At 41.6% G+C, this 18,417-nt stretch overlaps 1 protein-coding gene across 1 annotated transcript in view; it reads right to left on the reverse strand.

Annotated features, from left to right (window-relative positions):
* Positions 1-754: 754 nt before the first annotated feature.
* The window catches only part of snrka (SNF related kinase a), a 29,176-nt gene continuing 11,513 nt past the window's right edge, over positions 755-18,417 (reverse strand). The window contains exons 3-8 of the mRNA XM_058647885.1: positions 14,335-14,476; positions 9,066-9,278; positions 7,122-7,256; positions 6,710-6,899; positions 6,503-6,609; positions 755-5,829 (exon numbers count right to left, since the gene is read on the reverse strand). Coding sequence (XP_058503868.1) covers positions 4,668-5,829; positions 6,503-6,609; positions 6,710-6,899; positions 7,122-7,256; positions 9,066-9,278; positions 14,335-14,476 — 1,949 coding nt within the window. The 3' untranslated portion in view covers positions 755-4,667. The remainder of the gene's footprint in view (positions 5,830-6,502; positions 6,610-6,709; positions 6,900-7,121; positions 7,257-9,065; positions 9,279-14,334; positions 14,477-18,417) is intronic.

An 18,417-nucleotide genomic window follows, 5' to 3' on the forward strand; every position in this document is an offset into this window, starting at 1 on the left:
TTATGCAAACATTAAAAGAGCTTATGTGTAAATATATATATATATATGTATATATACATACATACAGGTATATATATATGTATATAATATAAAATTGGTGTTTTAACGTATCTACATTCTTCTGACTGCATTAAAACTGTAAAAAACCATCACTCGATTTATGCCTGTATTGTGTGTGCGTTTGAATTCTTTTCACATCATTTTTCAGTTTGTTTCTTAAAAACTAAAGGGTCAGTGAGGGACTAGTGTAACAACGGTTTATCTTTCAACTGGAAGGTTGTGGGTTTGATCCCCAGCCCCTTGTTGTGCCTCTGGGTAAGACACTTAAACCTCACACTGCTCCTGACAGCTGTGCTGTGTTGTGTATGAATGAATGAGTGTGTAGCTGTTTCCTGATTCCAGAAGGTGGCAGTAACGCCTCATCATGGATTCAAGCTACAGTTTCAACTCCATAGAAGAAGAAGTCCCCCCCTTTTTTTGTTGTAAAATATGTATTCTTCAGTTCAGAAAGCATTTGTTAGATAACATGGTTCCCAACCTGGGGTCCAAACCCCTGAGGGGGCGCCAGATTTTAAAAATGATATTTTTTGCAAATTAAATTTAGAAAATCTCCAATCATACACTTTATTAGATAACAAGAGGGCTGAATATAAACTGAACTTGTTTCTTGCACAAGCTTCAATGACCCATGTCCATTTAGGCCAAACTTTCAAGGATTTCAAGGACAGAAAAAAGAGTCACATGAGCATGTGTATATGCGACAGTACTCCACTTTTATTTTTGGATATTACCATAGCTATATGTAACATCTGACAACAGGTCAACTACAGAGTAATACACTGAATATTCCTGTCACTTCTTCTTCTTCTTCTGTTGCTTTTTGGTCCAGTAACGTAACGCTCTCTTCCCTCAGTGTCACTGAATGTCAAACATTGAAACACATGCACGTCGTTCACCTGGTTACAGCTGAGTAAGACGACAGTCGGGGGGGTGGGGTGGGGGGGGGGGGTTACCTGACGTGACGCCGCGAACGCGGCCACGTGGTGACCACTCCGCTCTGAGCCGAGGCGCCCACACAGTAGTACTAATTATCAGAAGGCTAGATGGCTGTACAGCTAAAAGGTTTCACTCGGCTATTCTAGAGAGAAAGAGCACCATATTTACAACTCTATGTACATTTGGTTTTCAAAATAAAACAGACAAAGGAGACAAAAACAGACAAGAACCAAAGAGAAAACAAATACAAACACAGCTTTCTCTTCTTTTTTTTCTTTTCTCCTTTACAGTCCAATGTAGTCATGATGAAGCTGCACAAGTTTGAATTAAAAACAAAGATAATAAAAGAAAACTGTTGTCTGTACAGATAGCTGCAACACACAGTATAGCTTATTGCCAATGCCCTTGAGGAATCTCCCCCATTTTCCTTTTTATCTTATTTTCCATTTGTTCATTTTCAGCTCATTCCGAGCTGCTCGTCATCAGCTCCTCCTCCTGCTCACACACACACACACACACGCGCTCACTTCTACACAAACAACAGCCAAAGAAAAATAAAGTTTAAAAATAAACCTTTAGTGTATCTACAACGTGTCATCACACTGCAGCGACGTGTGCAGTGAAGCTTTGGGTGATGCGCGAGTGCAGGCGGAGCCGAATCACAACAAACAAACTGACACTAAAAAAACAACAATATTCAGCGACTACAGCATGAATAAAAAAATAATAATAATAATAAAAAAAGCTTGTATATTTTCAATACAAAAGACAGCAGTAACATTTTCCAAACATGGCGGATGTGAGTGTTGTTGCTACAGCATCGGGAGCGGACACACTCCGCTCAGAGACACGTCCATATTTAAAGGGGCTGTTACCAACACTGACGCGAATGAACGAGGATAAAACAGTCGGAATAAAACATTTTAAATATTAAAAAAACACAAAAACAAACAGATTGTCTGAGTGCAATGTGGGGTCAGAGGTCAAGACCTTTCCTCTTCCCTTAAACTAGCTGTTGTGAGCGCTTTCATCCCTCAGGCTGCTTTCAGACCTGCACTGAAGTCCAAACATGTTCCTGGAATTCTGCTGAAATCTGTGGACAGAGTCGAGAAGCGAGCGCGTGTCTCGTCTCTAGCAGACACCGCCCCCCTGATTTTGCATTCTTTATAAGTAAAAAGCAAAACCCTGGAAAATGTCCAGAAAGTTGAGCATGGACATTTTCCAGGGTTTTGCTTTTTTCTGTGTGAAAAACAAACGATCTTTACAGACTAAAAGTTCAGAGGTGAAGGAAGGGGGGTGTATGGAGTGTTAAAAGTGCCCAACTGTCCTCACTGAAATACACAAACAGAACCACATGTTAACATGGAGACACTGTAACCTCTGTCTCCACCATCTAACCAATCAGAGGAGGCCAAAAAAAATTAAGGGGGTGGGACTTCATCTGAGAATGGCAAGAAAAGGGGGCGGGACTTCGAGAGGTCCAAATCACAGAACCACATGATAAGAGACTAAAACGTTGAGTCAGTGGGTAGGAACAGGGTAGGTGTTAGGGGTGTGGGAAAATAAATTGATTTTCCCACACCCCTAGGCGATTCCTAACTATAGCAGGTGCTGAGAAAGGGGAGTAGATAGAGGAAGGGGAGTGGCTAAATTTAGCAATTAACACTGCGTTCCAATTACATCGGAACTTGGAAGTCGGAATTGGAAGTGACATCATCCCTGAGTTCACCACGATCCAGTCGAAAAGCTGGAAATTCAAACGTATCTCGGGCTAGCCTTCGTTAGCAAAATACACATCGATAACAACGCTCTGTCGGACTTTGCGCACAAAAAAAGAAAACAGTTAAAAGTGAAACAGTACTTTTGCGACTGATTTAATGTCGTTCTATTCACTTTCCGGAATCCTAATCTGGGGTGCGTGAGGTTGCTCCAAGTTTCCTTACACAGGAAATTCCGACTACATATGGAACGCAGGATAAGGTTGGGATAAGGGTTGGGGAAAGCCGAGTGGTTATGAAAGGGTGAGGATAAGGGTTATGGTGAGTGGGTGTGTTTAGACAACTTGTAGTTCCGCCTCCTGCTTGTAGCTCCGCCCACTTATAGTTGCAGCCCTGTGTTGCGGTCTGCTCTCTTAATCTACTACAGTCACAATGAACGGACTGACCATGCGTGGAGAGAATTATGAGAATAAATTTAAATTTCTAGGGAGAAATGTCATCTTCAAGACAAACGTTTTCCCCACGGTCATGACATTTCAAAATATATTTTTTTTTAAATATATTAATTACAATATCATGGTTTAATTCAACAATTAAGACTTGATCTTGAAATATTACAAATATTTTTTGTAAAAAATACTGTTTCATATCATACATCACAACACCCGATGTATATATATATATTTTTTTTTAAGGGTAATAGCGATGTGTAACATCTGATACAGAACGTTAACCACTGTGTTCTTTGTCTGTATTTAGTCACCATCAAATCAAAGCCTTTCCACATCGTAACATGATCTAAAACCAGTTCCACTAATCTGCAGCTGGAGGAAGAAGCAGTAGAGATGTTCCGATACCAAGACGAGTATCTGAAAAGCCTCCGATACTGATGAAAATGTTAGGTCGTGTATCGGCGGGTAGGCAAATCTATACGTTGATCCAATACCACGTCTTTAAAGTATGAAAATGTAACCAAAATAACAGAAAATCAGTTCCTCTACGCTGTTCAAACACAGACGTAGCATTGTTCTGCCTCTGACATGTAGAAGAAGTGATATCCGTGACAAAAAGCCAATTATTTGGCAGTTATTCATGTCGGAAAAAGACTCAAGTGAAACAGTAATATGTACTGTATATGGCTGCCGGACTGGATTACATAATTTAGAGATAATCTGAATATTAAAACAAGTTAATATCGATGTAAACGAAATAGAGCACTTTCGAGAAGTACTGCTGCTGCATGATGTCAAACAACGTCTGCCCTCTAGTGGGCAGACGTTGTAGTGACCACACGATGGATGACGGTGAAAACTGGTCAAATACAAGCCTGTGTATACATGGTACATAATAAAAATAGGCTTCATTTTATTTAACATTCAATAAAAATTCAAATATATTGAAATGTTTAAAAAACAGGGGATGGAATTTGCAAGGGTTGCCGTATTCATTTGTGTTTTTTACGAGTTTTTACTGGATAATGAAAGAAGTTCTATGGCTTTTGTTTTTCAAAGGGTTTAAAACGGAGGCTGGTCATACAACAACGAGAGCAACCATCACTTCCATACATGGTTAATAGCTTTAAAGGTATTTTTAAAAATGCACGGGTATCAGTGGATGTGAACGGTTTAGGCATCGGAATCAGTGCTGCAAAGAAGTAAAAAAAAAAAAAAGGTAAGGGAACATCTCTAGAAAACAGTAGTAAAATGTTAAAAGCAGCTTCTGACATGAAGCTCTGAAACGACACAATTCAGAGGAAAAAACAACAACAAAATAATTCAACGCGACAGAAGTGGAGCGACGCAGCAGCAGGAGGACGAGGATGTGAGGTCAGCTATCTGCTACAGCGACACACAAGACGGGACCGTTAGACGGTGGAATCGTGTGTTCAGTTCATGAGGTGAAGAAGATGAAGAGGTCTGTGTGAGAGGCGGCGGGGGAGGGGGGGGCGGAGCCTCAGACGACCTGGCAGCAGCTGGCCGGAGCTGCGGTGCAGAGCAGGCCGTCCCCGGAGCCTCCGCCGCGCTGGATGTTAACGGAGATGGTCTTCTCGCACAGAGGTAGTTGAAGCATGCCGTTTTTCAAAGCGCTCAGGTTGCTGCGAGCGTCCCTGACAGTGGGCCCCGCCCTCAGGCTCAGGGCGTCGTGCGGAGCTGTTTTGCGGTGGTGGTGATGATGGTGATGGTGGTGGTGGTGGTGGGTGGAGTGGGTGCGGGGCAGGGTGGCGGTGGTGGGCAGGGTGATGGTGTCCAGGCTTCCCGTGGAGCCGATGCACATCCTCCAGGCTGATTTCTCCTGGATTTTCACGCTCCCTCCCGAGAGGCTGCACGGGTCTATGATCAACTTCCCGCCACCTCGACTCCCTCGCCCCACGCGGTGGTGCTGCAGCTGCGAGCTGAGACACAGACTCATCAGCTTCAGACTCTCCACCAGCTCAGTGCCACGGCTCGCAGTGCGGGCTGAGCGGGACAGAGAGCTGAGGGCGGGGTTAGTAGTGCTACTGTTGTTACAACAGCTGGAGGGGCTGTCTTGTCCTTTACTGCCCCCTCCGCCTCCCCCACCGCAATCTCCCCCACCTCCATTCCCACCTCCTTCAGGAGGACTACCCCGGTCTGGACCAGAGGTGCCTCCTCCCTCTCCGGGAGGCTTCCCCTGCCCTGAGCTGCTGCCTCCCCCGTTCCCTCCCGAGCTGCCCGGGGGCCCCTCACTGCTGTCCCTTCTGTTCCAGCCGTAACTAAAACCGGAGTCTTTATCCAAACGTCTCCGGTGGCTCTCGGAGTCATCGTCGCTCGTTTCGGAGCTGGAACACGACGACCCCCTGCCCTGGCTCTTGCGTCGCTGGTACCGCTTCTGCGTGGAGCCCGGGGATGAGCCGGCCCCGGAGCTCAGGCTGGTGGCGGCAGCTATGTTCATCTTGAGGCGGCTGAGCTTGGGGGGCAGACCCTCGTCCATGTCGAAGTCGTCGTCAGACTCCCCTTCCTCCTCGAAGATCTGGTTGAGCACAGGGGCACTTTTCCTGGAGGTGAGGCGGTTGGTGACGGAGGGCGGCTTACGGCGCAGGATCACCTGGGTGGGCAGAGGAGACGGGTCGTCCTCCTCCTCCTCATCCTCCTCCAACCTGAAAAGAATGAAATGATATTACTTTTACTGAAACATGTAAATACAAATCCAGACAATGTGCTTAACTTTGGGGGATTTTTGTTGTTATTCCATTTCTGTTTGGGCTTCATGAACAGAAACAACATTATTTGTATGCTTATCCTTCATCTGCAAATGGACTCTGTCAAAGAAAAACATTCAGAATGACTGCGGGAGCATTTGTGTATTAGTATACAGCAGCAGTGCAGGGTCGGGCAGGGACAAGAAGTATTGCTTTCTCCAAACTGCTGAACCAATGGATTTTTTGAGCATTAGAATTCACTTCTGGAGATTTCCGTGGGGCGTGTTTTCAGTCATACTGTAACCGGTTTGCATTACTACACTGACTTGCTTTGCTGTATTTACAATCAAATAGAGAATCACGTGGCGCTGAGAGGTTCCTTCAGCAGTATGTGAACTCATTTGTCAACAGCTTGAAATCTAAGAGACATTAGTTTACATTTAAAAGTAAGGCACTACAGTATCTTAAGTCCATAATTGAGGTGTCAGGGACTCAAAGTTCAATTCGGAAATGTGTTATTAAATGGAAAATTAACTGACATTGATCGATAATAATAATGTGCCTCATAGCAGCTACTTCTTTTTCAGTTTGTAAATAAAAAGAGGAAGGAAGTCAGACGCAGGGATCAGACCTGAACAGGCATGTTCGCTGCTTGGCTGCTGCTGAGGTGGAGGGAGCTGGAGCCCTGATGATCCCTGAACCAGAGCAAAAAGCAGAGGCGGCGGCAGCACAGGCTCCCTGGAAGAAGTAAGTTGTGAGAAAGTGTTAATTCCGTTTATGGACAGAAGCTCTCTGAGAACAGCTGAAATCATGCGTAGCATGATGAAGATGTGAGTACCTGAGCCGCCGAGTCAGTCACCGATTCCTCTCGTCGGCCCAGCTCCATCAGGCCTTTGGAGCGATGTCCGTTGAGCAGGTTCTCCGTGCTGCGAGCTGGAGTCTGTGGGCCTCCAGCGTGGGAGATGGAGGACGCTGCTAAGCTGTCCTCTATGTCCTGATGCATGTCCATTCTGGTGGGCCAGGACTGCCTGCACACACGGACACCACCGAGGAAAATTACAACATTGAATTTTAAGTGACTCTGGCTGGATGTGACGCGACAGGCCGGAGTGATCGTCATTCAAAGCCAGAGCACGGAAAAGGACGCTCTTTTGTGTTCTGGAAATGAAACTGGTAATTTTGTCACGCGCGCCGCATCGTCGTAGACTTTGAATGTGACCTTATTTTCCCCACAGTGCATCGTTCTTTACCTGAATTGTGCCTTGATGTTGCTGGGGCTGGACGAGCGGGTCTGGACCTCCTTCTCTTGCTTCTCCCTCAGGATCCTCTCTGCGAGCAGGTAGTATGTGGCTGTGATGTGGTTGTATTTGTTGGTCTCCAGGGCTCTAAAACAACAGCAGCCACACATGGAAGCTACATTATACACTATAAAATCATTTAAGAGAGAGAAAGAGTATAGTGTATAGAATAAACTATACAAAGTGTATAGAAATCAGAATCTGAGGGTCTGGAGGACAAAGTGTTTGAACCTGCATTCTCTTGAAATGGCCTTGAGAAAATAAGCCTACTACTCACTTGATTTACAACATCAGTAAATGTTTCCTGAGGCTTTTATGATCGTACTTACTAGCATCAGGTCTTCGTCAATACACCATGATGTCTGTTTTATGATTTATGGTCCCATTTAGACTAAAATAGAGCATAAAACACTGCATGTATTGGGGGGTGTGGACACTGTGGGATTGACAGTTAGTACTGTCCAATATGTGCCTTGTTGCAAACATACAAAATATGAAACTCAAGGCTTGAAACACCAGTGATGGCTGACATCACTGTGGCTTGACTGGTCATACAGAGCACAGATTCTCCGTAAGTGCAAAACACCCAAAAAATTGTCATTGTCTTTGACAGAATCTGTGGAAAATACAGCTACAACCGAACCTTTTTAATACAACTCTAATTCCTTCTTACGCAAATAGCCTGAATGTGTTGATAGAACAGCCCCCTTAATGTTTCCACTCAAGTGTACACTGTGTTTCTCTGTTGTCACGTTCACACACCTCTGTCGTGTGAGATAGAAAGTGAGCTGTGAAACAAGGCCGAGGAGAAACAAGTGTTAACCTGAAATCATGACTCTGAAATCAACAAATGTTTCATGCTTTTCTTCCTCTTGATATTTTCCCCATGCAGCTCCTGCTCTAACTGCTTTCCCAGCATGCAGCGCAGCACAACAGGCTTATCTTAAGAGCTGCAGGGGTCAAACACTGACAGTGAAAATGCTGTCAGCATGCTGCAGGTGTTCTCTCTCTCTTAGTGTTGTTCTGTGTTCAAATAGGAGAATGAAAAAAAAAGGCCAGTCGCTCATTATGTGGCAGGACAGAATGGAATAGTGTGACTAAGAGTCTTTGTGGCTAAATGTCATTTACAGTAAAGATGTGGAATCATTTTACTGCAATAAAATAGCAGCAACAAAAAGTCAATATAACAACATAATGTTTATGCATTTAAAAAACTTAAGGGCTGCAACGATTTTTCAATTAATTGATTACTAAATTTAACGTCAACTATTTTTATAATTGATAATCCATTTTAAGAGGATTTTTTTTAATAATTAAAACAAGTTTTCTGCTTTTCTTTAGCTTCTTAAATGTGAATATTTTCTGGTTTCTCTGCTCCATTCATTCTCCACTCCAAGAAATCTTTAAAACTGAATCATTTTGGTTTAAAGACACAAAAGAAGACATTCGAGAACATCATCATTTTGAGGTTTGGGGAAACACTAATCAACCATTTCTGACATTTTATGGACCAAACAAATACACGATCAATTGAGAATTATGAAAATAATCATTAGTTGCAGCTCAAAAAAAACTTATTTTAACAGTTGTATGTTTAAACCATGTATGGAGGTGATGCTTGATGTCATTGTTTTATGGTTTTGCTCAGGTTCAAGCCTTTTGTTAGTTTAGTTTGCAGTGTAAACTAAAAAAAATGGCACTGATAAATTAACCTATAATAATCAACAATGTTTTTAGGATGTGTAAATTGGATAAAAATAAGTAAAGTAGAGCAGGGTAAAAGCAACCCAAGCATGATCAACTAAAGGGGCGCTGATGTTGTGTTCAAAGAAAGTAAGAATATTCAACCCCACTGTTTTTACAAGTGCAGGGGGAGTGAGGTCTATATCAACTTACTCGACTATGGCTTCTCGGTCTGCGATGTCTCCCAGCACCATGCGCTGGATGATGCTGTTGTGTTCCTCCTCGGACAGGTTCTTGTGGGAGACCAGCGGAGTGTTGTACTTGGTGGCCGGGGACGGGTCCACCCCCTGCAGCCAGGTGTGCGTCTCGATTTCGTCCAGAGACGCTCGTCGCTTGGGGTCTCTTTGAAGCATGCGGTCTATAAGGCTGGAGCCAGGATGAGAGGAGAGAGGGACGAGAGAGAGTAGGAGAACATTATTTTATGAAAATGTATTCACTCACACAATTGAGCTAAAGCTTATCACACATACGTAAGGACTAGTGATCTATAAAAACAAAATAAACAAAAGGAGCAGGAAGAAGCCTACGCTTATTTAATCTTACTCCTTCTCACAACTCAGTATATCAACATCATCATTTGACTCAACTATATACACATTATTCACAAATCATTAGATTTTGATGCATATACTCAACCACAATCTACTTATTAACACCGCAGTGTCACATTTGCACAACTGCACTTTATAGATAGTAATCACTGTTGATTGATTTGTATGGTTGTCTTCTAATACCCTTATTCCCTTTCCTCTGATTAGCTGTGGTGTATATGTCCTTGCATTTTAACACTTTATTCTATTGTTTTATACTCTGTTTACATCTGTATTTGCATTTCATCTCTCATATCCTTCTATATACTGTATTTTATATTTTAAGAGTTGTAAAAGTGTAGCTGTAAAACTAAAATATCCTAGTTCAGGATCAATAAATATCTGCCCATTTATCTAACCTTTATTTTTAAACTCATACTAACATTACTGTAGATCTCTAAAGCCATTTTCAGTCATGAAATGGGAGGAAAAAGGGTTGAAGGTTATTGTAGTGTAGATTGTGCACTACTCTATCGTGTGCTTGCTCCAACCCCCTTATAAAGTTTTTTACAGTCCACACTGACAGCCAGACCTCGTCATTTCAGCTACAGCTGTGTGTGTGTGCACCTGCGAGTGGCATGCAATAAGAGTTCTCTCTCACAGATAAGAACTTCTCCTGCACTCTCTAGTCTGTCAACCTGTCACTAAGGCTCCGTTGTGCGTGACAGAAAACGGTGCACGAGGCTGCGGCTGCTCCCGAGGTGCCTGAAAGATCACCTGCTCCACTACCCGACTCATCAGGACCACGTTTTCTTCATTATTAGCTTTTTTCTCATTTAAATCTTCGCATTTTTGTGTTGTCTTATGTTTTTACATTTTTATGTTCAGAAAGAACCTCTTGCCATTTCCTTAAGTGTTTGTGTTCATATTTGTCATGGAAATGTTACTTTACTATAATGGAAGTACAATTAGATGAAGAAGCAACACTTACATTGGTGCTTTTAGGTTTCTTGAAGTATTAACTGATGTAAATAGGGCTGCACAGTATATCGAAAATTAACAGCCCAACATCTACTGCCATAAATGTAGACCGTTTGTCTACTAGTTTGTTTGGCCAAGAGCTCATGAACGTAGATACATTTCTTTTAAAATTTGATCTAATATTTTCCTACTTATTTGCCAGCCCTGCACTCCATACACTACTTAAATCTGTGCCAGTATATATCTAAATAATTATTTTACTCTGAAGGATTCAGGCCCCAGGCAATGATTTACTGCTGCTGGTGGAACATGAGCATGAAGAGGATTTGTCAGTAAAAGCAACGCAACAAAAGTTAAATTAAAATGTGGTTTTCTGTGGAAGAACTTGAAAATATACTATGTTAATTAAATGTTACGACTGTTTCCCTCCCAGAAGTTCATGCTCTACAAGTGGAGGCTTATATAAGTTTAAATATAAAGAAGCTTTTGCCTAAAATCTTTTTATGCAGAACATTTATTGCTCTGTATACAACAGGACTGAATGTTCCCTTTGGCAGGTCAGCCCTCATTGGGCACCAGATCCACCACAAGTATTAGTTTTATCTGTATGTCACATAGAACATACACATAGAATATTGTACAGTGACAGAAAGTGCAATACATTTGCTTTGTCAGAGCTCAGGATGTGATCAGACGGCAGCACGTAGTTTGACTTTACTGAGACATGCATGGATTTAAACCGACATAAATCTAAATAAGTAACTTTATTTCACGCACAGGGCCTTATTATGGCATCTGCGCACACTCAGACCCACCCACAGACTCACACGTGTGCTTCAAACTAAAAAACTGTGACAAAACTGTGCAAACATCATCTAAATTTGGCTTTGCAGAATTAAATCTTCCAGACTCGGTCAAATGCCCAATGCATTTGTGATAAAGAGTGAGCAGACTGCATGATGATGGAGGCTACAGGCCAACAGGCTGGGCAGAACAGTGTTCTGCTATCTGTCAGACACACTGGGGATTAGTCAGAGCTGGTGAGGCTCTCTTCCCCCGAGGATGACAACCAGCAGCAGCAGCAGCAGCAATAACAGCAGGACTATATACTATAATGTGCACACCAACAGCTGAAACTGTGCTAAGTTGGACCTTGTCTGTGGTGAGCTCAGCTGACATGATTTTAATTTCATTGTTCTCAGATAAGTTCACAGTCTGAGCACAGGAATAGGTTCACTTGCTGAACCACGGGGAATGTGAGCTCTACCAGTCCAACAACTCGTCCTCACCCGAGCGTGTCTGAATCAAGTCTGTAACTGTTTTTTCTCCAGACAGTTTGCTGCCGAGCATATGAACCAAGAGTTTGGATATTTTTCGAACGATATGACTCAATACTCGATAAAAAACCATAAGCCTGCAGACTCGGCGTGCAACAATCATCTCTTCAACCCACAAGCCCATCAGATTGCTCCCAGCTGCTAAAGCTTAGTACTTCAATCTAGTCAGATGTCTGCCTCGACTCACAGGAGATAAGCATTTATTTCCTGTATTATAGGATGCCATTGCTCATTACCAGGGTGGGATTTCAAAATGAAATGGTATTAAGACTGCAATTACATTATTTTATACAGTATCCCCTACCTCCAACCGTCTAAAACTATAAATTATGTTATTAATTAAACAGAAAACATTATAATGTCATTATAATGAAAAAAAAAAACAATATGAGTTTAAAGCATCAGGAATATGATTAATTGAGCTTGGCCACAGCTGCTGGAGGGGGAAATAAGTGAATCATCTTCTGAGGTTCAAAAGTTCAACCAGCACCATCTTTAGAGAGATAATGCATACAAAAATCAAGATTGTGATGTTTTTTTTAAAGAACCTGCTCGTGCCTCTGCCAACCAGCCTGACTCGACTGGAGCGTGGAGCGTGTGTTGATGGGTGCAGCTGGACTGCGCCGCTCTTTGAAGGGGTTTTCACTCTCTGCCAGATACCAGAGCAAATTGGTCTGCTGGGGCTTAGATAAATCACAGTAGCTGCTGCTGTTTTCCACTGAGATCCACTTTGCCATGAAGTAAAGCCAGAAGCATTTTTGAGAGATTATTTTGAAATGGTTAGTAACTAGTTTTTAGCAGACACGACGCGATCCATAATCTAAAAGGCCTACACTCCATACTTTTACCAATCCATGTCAGTCGTGGTCACACAAACATGCCTAAGGTTTTTGTTAAAAAAGTAAAAATAACTGTCCCATGCATGCAACACATCGCAACAGGCGATTTAAAAAAGCCAGGGAGCAAAAAAAGAAGCATAAAGTACTTTGGGTGCCTGTGGAGTTGGCCAGCATACACCAGCAGGCAATCATATGAAAACAGTAAAAAAATAAATAAATTCAAGCAGACTTTGTGAGAGGGAGGAGTGCAACTCCAGGCTTCACACTAAAAAACAGGGCTGCGACTAATGATTGTCTCCATTGATTAACCTGTCCATTTTTTCTAAGTTATTTGTTCCATAAATCTCAAAATGATGATGAACAAAAATGATTCAATATTAAGTCCTTGTTTTAAAGAATTGAGAAGATATTTAGCTTAAAAGTGTGACAAAAAAGTCAGACCAGTTTTGAGTGAGGAAGGCAGTGCAGTGGTGGACATTTTGGCGAAAGCATATAAAACAATAAACAAGAAAATCCTTTTCTGAAATCTTAAAGGACTTAAAGGAATACATCACACTTGGTCTGAGCCTTGGTCCGAGGCTTGTAACTGCAACGCTGTTTCTGCACTTTTTAGACCCACTCGTAGGGGGGCGGGACCTCGTTCCCAGAATGTAAACAGTTACGCTAACAGGAACAAGTGTCACTGGTGGGTACGTAACAAAGAAAATAATGCAGATATTTCTCAACTCAGAGGAAACTGAGGTTGGGGAGCACAATTTTTCAAAAACACTACCCCTATTCTAGTAATACAAAGCTAAATGCAAATCGGTGAAGTAGAAACAAAAAGGAAATGACACAGGATACATTAAAGCAAAATGGGAGAAAGAACTTCCTCTAGAAATATCACACTGTAGAGCACACAGCATTGTGGTGCAAGTTCCACATATCAAAAGTAAACAATCTAAGCCACCTGAGCAGTGTTGGAGGGCGTGTGGAAACCTGGGAGCCAATCACTCCCGTATATTTCGGTCATGCCCTAAAATAAAAAAAAAATATTTTGGGAAAGAATATGTCTGACAAGATACAAGACTACAACCCAACAGTTAGGGTGGTGTACTTTCGAGGGTGCTGGAAGGACTGGTTTAAAATATTACTAATAAACCTGAACCTCCAAGTCTCAAAAAATGGTCTTTATAAAGTTAAGGATGACCTTCAATCTATCTTTCCCAAGAAATGGGAGAAATGTACTATTTTTCTACAAGGACTACAGGACGCCACCTCCACAGGACTTGCATAAGCTGAAAAATTAGAGAACACTCAAACGGATTAAATGATTATCAAAATAGCTGACGACTACTTCAGTAATCAATTCATCATAAATCAGTAATTATAAATGACCTTTTCTGGTGAGAATAATGCACTGTGAATCATTTGCAGCCATAGACACATTTTGTATATTACTCTAGTTGAGTTTTACCACAAATACCCCAGGCGAATGCATTTTGATTATTGATTACAGGGCCATTCTAAGCTTAATGGGACTGGCCGTTCTCCAAACCACATATACAGTATGTGGACTGTAAGCACACAGACACACACTGGGAAAACAGTGATTCCTCCAATAAACACGGGCATAAAGTGGTGAGCATTGTGAAATAGGACCTGTGTGCAGCTAAGGAAGCTGACACTGTTGATATTAGATATAATGAACTGTTGAACTGTCATATTTCATTCTCCTATAGGTTCCATAACTCACTCTTCGCAGGCGCTGGAGACATGAGCCGGTACAGTGTATTTACAGTCCATGATCATGGTGAGGGTCTCGCTGTCGTTGGCTTCCTGGAAGGGAGGCTGGCCGCACACCAACATGAACAGGATCACGCCCAGACTCCAGATATCTGAGGAAGAGGGAGACACAAAGAAACGCAATCTAAATTCATGTGTTCAGTTCCCCCCCAATCACAGCAGCAATCACTTTCAAATCAATTCTGTCTGTCAGTCAGAACAATCACTCCCTGCCATCTTAAAAGAGTACAGGGGAAATCTTCAAATGTAGACACATCTCAGACAGGAGGCAACGCTTTACTGACATATAGTTATATTCGCTTTGTATCAGAGATTCTAAAAGGTTGGTGTCAGGACCCACAAATGTGTCACAGGGGAGACTTTTTTTGGGTCCCCGAACAAATATGCAGAATTTTCCCAACCTTTCAGTGATTTATTTGTACAGATGTGGCTGTAAATCAGTCGCTACATTATGTACAAATCTGCTCTCAGTGATGTGGCCAATGTTAGTCATCTATAAAAAGTGGGTACCTACATCGAGTTTGGGAAACACTGCTCTATATTAATTAGGGCTGCAACAATTATTCAATTACTTAATTAATCATCAGCTATTTGGATAATGAATTTATCGGTTTGAGCATTTTCTCATTAATTAAAACAGGTTTCTGATTTGTCAGCTTCTTAAATTTGAATATTTCTGGTTTCTTTGCTCCATATAACAAATAAATCATTAAAACTGATTAATTTTGGTTTGTGGAAAAAACAAAACATTCAAGAACGTCATCATTTCAAGGTTTGACCAACATTTTCTGGACCAATTAATCAAGAAAATAATCAACAAATCAAATAATGAAAATGATTGCTAGTTGCAGCCCTGATATTAATACAACCTTTTCTTGTCTGGTGGAGGAGGAGTTGCACCACAGATGGGCGGAGACTGAGTTTATTTCAGAGAAAAGTGATTACTGAAAATGATGCAGGTATTACCGCTGCTCTGGATTATCCACGCTGCATCATTCAGTTGCAAAGTGAGCCGATAAGACAGCAATATAAATGTTCAACATAATTACTGAAATAAGACACGTGCAACAGATGTGGCATGTATATGTGCTGTGACACTATACAGTAATCAGATATGAATATTCATCGGATAATCCCTAGTGACTGTCAAATCCCATTTTTGCTTGAAAAATGCCAATCCCTATTTAACATCTTGCTGTATCCAGTAGCCATTTGAAACATGTGATGCTCCAACTGTGTGGCGAACGCTTGTAGGGACATATACGAGCATGCACATGCATACAGCGAAGTAACACAACTAACAGCGGGGGGGTGATGAACAGCCATGAAGCTAGGACGGTAAACAGCTTCCTGTTATTCTGGTACTATGCAGTGTCCTTAACTCTCTCTCTCCCTCTCTCCCTCACTCACTCACTCTCGTTTATGAGCAGCAGCTGTGCCACAGCAGCCAACTTTTTTCTGGGGTGAAAAGACATCACAGCAGCTCCAGTGGAATTCTGGCAGCTCTCGAGTAATTACCACAATGAGGATTTTTAAGCAACTTTCTAATTACACCCAAATGCTCAGATGCCCTCAATACTTACTAGGTTAGTGTGAGAGAGGAAAACAAATTTGCGGACGCATTAAAAAAATGATTTTAGACTGATTATCAAGTGGTTTTAGCATCTCTTAATAGGGACTCTTCCAATTTAAGGCCACACTTTACTGGGTCTGTGCCAGTTTTGCAGGACTGTGCCTCAGGCTAAGTAGAGTATATTTAACTGGAGTGCTCATACAGGGAGTCTTCTCACATATGTTTAGCTGATTGAGGTGAATATCATTTGTAGCATTTGCATAAGAGTTGTTGCAAATCTGTTGAGTGTTGGTCGATTTAATTTTCTTCCAGAATGTAAACAGTATAACTCAAATAAAGTTGCTTACATTACTCTTGGATGAGTCGTAAGAAATTGCCTCATTTACATAGCAGCATCTACGATGTGAGGCTGCCGTTCAACAGCATCACTTCAAGAAATACAAAATAAATGGGAAAAACAAGTTGGCTAAGTCAAGGTCATGGCCCATTCAATTATCACAGCACCTGTGTGTGTTTAACATTATGTGCAATAACCGAGTGGTCAGTGAACACCTGTTAGACACCACGGAAAAGAGGTCAGACTCTGTCCTCTGAGAGTGAAGATGGTAGCCAATTAGCAGGGAAGAGCAAAGATATACAGTTAAACACACAGTTACACTACAAAACAAACAAAAATATCTTTATGAATGGTGTATACTATATATTGCTCATAAAATAAAAGGCTGTTGTATTAGCGACGGGAAAACGTGATCAAACGATCCTTATTAAACCTCATCTTTTAACTGCATTATTTCATGACTTGGCATTTACGTTGATTCCGATTCTGAAATGACACACACCAGAGAGCTTGTGACGGCAACTGAGCTGTCACAAACATGTACAGACATGTCAACCAGGAGAGTACTCAGAACTTCTCTCCAGACCTTCAGACTCTTAAAACAGACACATACAGACACAAACAGATTTTCATCACATAGACATCAATGGTGCTGTCACTAGCAGGTGTACTGAGTGGTTAGGGCAGTTCAAGTGATATTGCAAAAATACACAAGTTTCAAAATTGTTCTTACGCTGGTTTTAAAGGCTAATTTGCAAGTTACGGAAGAGTACAACAAAAAAAAAAAATGAAAAAACATGCAGATCCAATCCAACATGTTGCAGTGAACAGCACTGGATGGAGCAGTGCGGCTTAAGACGTTACCACACTTAAGCTACAGGACAACGTTCTTCAAATATGTGCCGTCTGTGTCTCCCAGCTAAGAACTACAGTGGTACATAGCAAGTACATAGCAAAGTAAATGATTTTACATTCAAGCCAAAAGTTTTAGGAGTAATACTTGACAATGCCGTCAGCATAAGTGCGGAAGTAAAGGGATGTTTTGCCTACGACGACTAAATACAGGTACTGAATTAAATCTACTTTTGTCCTATGCCATTCCAAATGTTAATTGTACCACTGAGGCATATTCCTCCTCAGTGAGAGCAAGAACAACAGATGTTATTGAACCACGGCACACAGGAGTAGCCAGAACGCATTGAAGCCAACGGAACATCCCCAGTTCACTGACTTGAGAAGGAGGATGTGTTTTTTGGCATAAATGACAGAATATAAAATATGGACGCATGTAAAGAATATCGGTTTGCATGTGGGGTTAGTGTGAGCGAGATGACAATCAGGCAAGGAGAAAAGGAGAGAGGAAGGAGAAGAGAAATACATGTACGCTGCTGAATATGGATGAGAGAGCTACAGAGCCAGAATAAAATGCAGCTCTGTCCCAGGCATCGCCTGCTGCATGTTGTCTTATATTAGCATGATGGCTGGAGGGGGCTTCTCTCCTGATCTGAATTTCAAAAACAATGAAATCCCTTTATAGTATTTATGGGTGTAAACTAGCGTTTCTGTGACATTGGAAAAAACAAATTACTATAATAGTCAGACTAAACTGACAATCTAAAATCTTAATGTCACACACAGATAATGTGATTGGGAGTTGAATTATTATCGCATGTTTATGTTCAGTCAGAGGAGAGTCGGACTGGAGCGGTCCTGGGCTCAATAGTAAATAAAAGAACAAGTTTGTACACATGAGAATAAGATAACAGTGACAAAAACAGGAAGACTCGGAATGACACTTGACATGCTGGAAATGAGCATTGTTTTCTGACAGACAAACTCAAAATCAATAAATCTGTTTATGCTTGTATATTGGGACAAGGACATGCAACCTTGAGACACACTGTGACTGAAAACCTGGCTGATTTTGTCTACTTAATAAACTTGACAGCTGCTTAAGTCTTGAGAATAAAGACAATAATATGTTGAGGGAAAAAAGTTTATGTTATTTTGTGAATTATCCCGCGTCTATAAGACTTTGACCTTTGGTGAAGGGGGAGTGAACAGTTCACAAACTTCCATTCCACTTGTAAAAAGCTGTCTAACGGTAATTGAACACCTTGTCA

Source organism: Solea solea, chromosome 13, assembly GCF_958295425.1.
Source record: "Solea solea chromosome 13, fSolSol10.1, whole genome shotgun sequence".
Lineage (NCBI taxonomy): Eukaryota > Metazoa > Chordata > Actinopteri > Pleuronectiformes > Soleidae > Solea > Solea solea.